Genomic DNA, 4,544 nt, shown 5'->3' with positions numbered 1-4,544 from the left:
TGTATTTATAATTATATTACATTCGATACGACCTATTGTAATGCACACTTACTGCTAAGAGCCAATAGTGTTCTTGATAAGTAGAATGATTTACAGTAAAAGAGGGCAATTATTATGCCGGTCTATAATACTTCAACAACTGGGCCTTGGAAATCGAAATCTCGTGACTGTTATCCTGGGACTTGATACTCAATGTATTCCCTTGTTAAAAGAACTAAACTATGGCCTCAGACTCAGGATCACACTCTGAGAATAATATCAACTGTGCAAGGCCACCAAAATCTTTTTCTTTTTTGTTTTGTTTTAGAAATAAATATTTAGTAACCTCGAAAGGGGAAGGGGGTTAAGTCTTAAGTGAACCTTTTGTACAGGACTCGTTATGCTTAGCCAGGAAAAATTCCACAGAGTAAAGGGATTTCCCGCAGTGCTTTTGCCATGAACAAGAGTGTGCCCCGAACACAGCTCGTGGCGAAATGCCACAGCTATTTTGCTTAAGTTAAAATGTGACCTGATACACTGTAACATCTTTTAGTCGTAAAGCTTCCAACTTAAGATTGTGCTCCTGAACTTCTTTTCTTTTTTTCCATTGCCCAAGTCCTGTGTATCCTTCTTAACCGAACGTAATACATGTATATATTTAATATCAAAATAAGACAACCATTCAACTCCAGGGCTTCAATATTTCGCTTGCACATATATTGTTATACAATTCAAGCTTCTCTTCGTTTTAACAGTTGCTCATAGTGGAAAGCACTGCATGAGAGATCTGTGTGCTTACGAATAATAATTATTTGGTTCCTTTTTTGTTTCTTACTTTGAAACAAGTATGACACGCTCTTACTAAGCCAAAATGCGTCCTGCCAGAGGCGTTCATTCGTGCTTTCAGTGCTTCAGATCATAATTACGTTAATGCGGCACGTTTAGTTTTACGGAAAAGAAAGCGAGACTCTGCTAAACCTCTTTTACGGACATTGCATTGGCTTCCTGTAGAGAAAAGAATTGTGTACAAATTGTCCACCCTATGTCACAAATGTTTGAACAATAGTGCACCATTATATCTTTCAAATCTGTTTAGACTGTTCCTTCCAACTCGCAGTTTAAGATCATCAGCTGACAAAAAGAAATTTATTTTACCATCTATGAAACTTAAAACAATGCGTGAACGGGCATTTGAATACCGAAGCCGCAAGATTGGGAAAGCTTTAACAAGCACTTTAAGAGAGATCAAATATTTTGATTCATTCAAATGGCAGCTGAAGTCGTTTCTGTTTTAAAATTAATAAGATGAATATTTGGAGTAATTTCCTTTTAGTCAGAACACAACGTTTTGTGTTACTGTTGCACATTGTATTGTATTGTAAAGCGCTCGGTCAGAGCCTGTGTACTTTAATCAGGGTTGAGCGCTATATAAATGTCGTTTATTATTGTTATTATTATTAATTACCAGTGTCCCTTTACGTGATTCCCGTCTGTGACTGGGCAATCGCAGAAAGGCTGTGGTCATTAATATTTTGAGATCTGCCTGACCGCTCCGATTTTGGTACACAACCCGAATACGATCACCTAAATCGAACCTGCTTTTTCCTGTGTCACAATCGGACCAGACGTATAATATTATTATAGTTTATAGTTAATTATAGCCAATCAAATTGCAACAACGTGAGAAATCTAGGCTTAGTTCCATAAGTTGAAATTTGAGGCAAAACCCAAGGACATCTTTTGTCTTCTTTCTCCTTCCAAGCGACACACACGCACACGGAACATGAGCCGCCTTTTTAATCAAATCAATTTTTGCTTTGACAGGTCGTGTGCTCTGATCAGTAGCCATCGTCTTCCTGGCCACCCGATCTGAGCCTTATTAATAGCGATTAAGAAAATAAGTTTACACAGTCTACACTGCTTTTAAGGACAGATCTATGTACATAATGGGTTCCCGTGTCTACAGACTATTTCACATTCTTGAATCAGCCTTGCAATCAGCAGAACTGTCCAACTAGATAGACTAATGAGCTGGCCTAGTGGGTCGTCCTTATCATCTGTTCGTCGTTTGCTCTTAAATTTTATTTCATTTTTTTTAGGTCACTTGTGCCTAACTTGTTTTAATTCTTTGGTCTCTTATATTTTATAACGTGCTTGGGTTCTTCACATGCACTGAGAATCACCCTTTTCCTCTGCCACACTAAGTGTAATAATATTGAAGAAAGCATTCTGAGAGGATTTCACAGAACTGAGGTTGGTAAATTTTTAATTTTTGGATAGATACACTAAGATTAACATGCGCATTATTTCCAACATTAGAGCGTCGTCATCATCATCATCATCATCATCATCATCATCATCATCATCATCATCATCAGCAGCAGCAGCAGCAGCAGCAGCAGCAGCAGCAGCAGCAGCAGCAGCAGCAGCAGCAGCAGCAGCAGCAGCAACTACTAAACAATTCCGCTTTTTCTTGCTGTATTTTCCTTGTTTCTTTTTTTCTTGAAACATAACAATTTGCTCCTTGTCAATACAGGTTTATGTAACCTCGAAATATAGGCACCAAAATCAGTACACGCAACAAAAAATAAAAGTAAGAAAAGAAAAGAAAAGAAAAATATTGGGACAGAAACTTATGGAAACTATCTATGAGTGTGTAGAATTTACGCAAACGCGTTTGGGGAGCGCATTTGATGCTCTCCTTGTCCTTTGCATTTGACAAGCAAGGTTGTTTTTTCGTGTTTAGCTTTGCCCGCATACAACGAAACCGATAGTGTTAGATTTTGCAAGGATTGACACTCCCTTCTGCAAAAGAGGCTGATGATGAACGCTGATGTCCGTAATAATAAATTATATCCTTTTCTGTTTCAGCATTGCACAAACTGATGCACGTTTCCAAGTCCGTTTAATTTGGACGTCAAATTTGTTGTTGTAATTGTTGTTGCTGTTGCTGAAGCGGCTTCTCCTGTTGCTGCTGTTGCTCCTGTCGCTACTGTCGCTGCTGCCGTTGCTGTGGCTGTTTCTTTTTGTGTGATCACTATTTCATCTTGCACTTGTTTCCTTCCATTCTACTGTACTCAGAACCGTTACTTTTTAGCAAGTTCTCACCAGTTCATGTCCTGGCTTTTCTACGAACAGTTTTGACCTCTTATCTACAAGTACAGCATTACAAACGAAACACCGAATGTCAACTATGTTGCATACCCCCACATGTGCGCTTATTGTGGGGAGAGTAATCTTTACTTTAAAATAATAGTATAGTCCAAAATACCGCACACGGCAATGAAGGTCTCTCTGCTGCACGTGTGTCACAGACACATTAACGCTCAGAGGTCAGCATGTCAACTGGCTTGATACATGTACTGCATTCTTGTTCTTTGGCGTTTTTTCATCATCATAAATATCTTCTTGCCTTTACTGCAACTGTTTCTTTGTTTAGTTTTAGTACCAGTAAGCGTGCTACGGCACTTGCAACACGATCAGGTCAAACAAGTGCAGAATATTAGAGGTGTAATAAGAGAGTAACAGAAAGAAAAAGAAGAAGAGATTAGGGCAATAAAAGGAGCAAATCACACCAGAGCACCCGCCAATCATCCACCAAATGTGTCCTTATACTGTATCAAACCTTTCCTCTGTTTTTCTGTTTTTAACATTTTGGTGAGTGATACATGCTTGTTACTTGAAATGTTTTTGTTTTTTTTCTTGTAGTTTTTTTCTTTTAAATTAGATGCTGAAAATGCGAACTAGTTTTTGTTTTATATTAATACTAGCTGGGTACCCCGTTCTATGAACGGACTCAAAAGAATCGATCGTCAAGTCTTTGTGGGATCAGTGGGCACGGCATGTGAACGGAAGCCTCACTTGTTTACAATGACGTCTTAGAAGACGGACTTTCCCAAAATTAGATCTAAATGAAACTAATGAAAACCTGAAAATCAAACTACAGTGACTTCAGGCTCCTCAATAAAACTGTGCACCATTTAAATGATTCTGAACCGCCTTTAATTTTGTCAAATTCGAAAGTTAGGTGGTTCGGAAGTTTTAGGCGACCAAAGTGACGAACTTTCACAAATATAATATATGGAGATAGATTAATAAACTTGTTTCGACTAAGCAAGGAATAAGTTTACGAATTGTAAGAGTTAATTAATTGAAAATACTGCGAACAGCCCCCTCGGAATATTCACTTTGTAAGGAGAGCCACTTTTATTATTGTCGTTTTTGAGAAAGTCCCACTCCGTAAATAAACGCCCCCTGAACTTGTTATAATAGCTGTTTTTCTTCTTTTTCTCCAAACCAGGCGCGAGAGATTCTGAGGAGTACCACTTCTAACAACTACAAGAAGTCTTGTCAAAACGAGTCAAGAGTAGGAACGTCTGGACTGAAGGGATCACAGTAGGCTATAACTGCCACTAGCTGCTTTGATGCGCCATATCATTTGTCATAAGACACTGCGTGATTATGTCTCGGGATATGGACTCCAAAAACACGTAAGTCGGTTTTTTTTAAAATCATGTTGTGACTATATTGCAAGTGTACATTTTTTTCATCTTTTTTTTTTGTGT

The 4,544-nt window shown here is 38.3% G+C and overlaps 1 protein-coding gene across 3 annotated transcripts in view; it reads left to right on the top strand.

Moving 5' to 3' along the window:
* The window catches only part of LOC101845617 (purine nucleoside phosphorylase), a 104,757-nt gene that overhangs the window by 44,330 nt on the left and 55,883 nt on the right, over positions 1-4,544 (top strand). For all 3 annotated transcript variants that reach the window (XM_005096416.3, XM_005096415.3, XM_035969233.1), the window contains exon 2: positions 4,280-4,469. In XM_005096416.3, coding sequence (XP_005096473.1) covers positions 4,441-4,469 — 29 coding nt within the window. In that variant the 5' untranslated portion in view covers positions 4,280-4,440. The remainder of the gene's footprint in view (positions 1-4,279; positions 4,470-4,544) is intronic.

This window comes from Aplysia californica, unplaced genomic scaffold (assembly GCF_000002075.1).
Source record: "Aplysia californica isolate F4 #8 unplaced genomic scaffold, AplCal3.0 scaffold00128, whole genome shotgun sequence".
NCBI classification, from domain to species: Eukaryota; Metazoa; Mollusca; class Gastropoda; order Aplysiida; family Aplysiidae; genus Aplysia; species Aplysia californica.
Note: the sequence above shows the minus strand (reverse complement) of the source record. Positions and strands in the feature narration are given on the sequence as shown.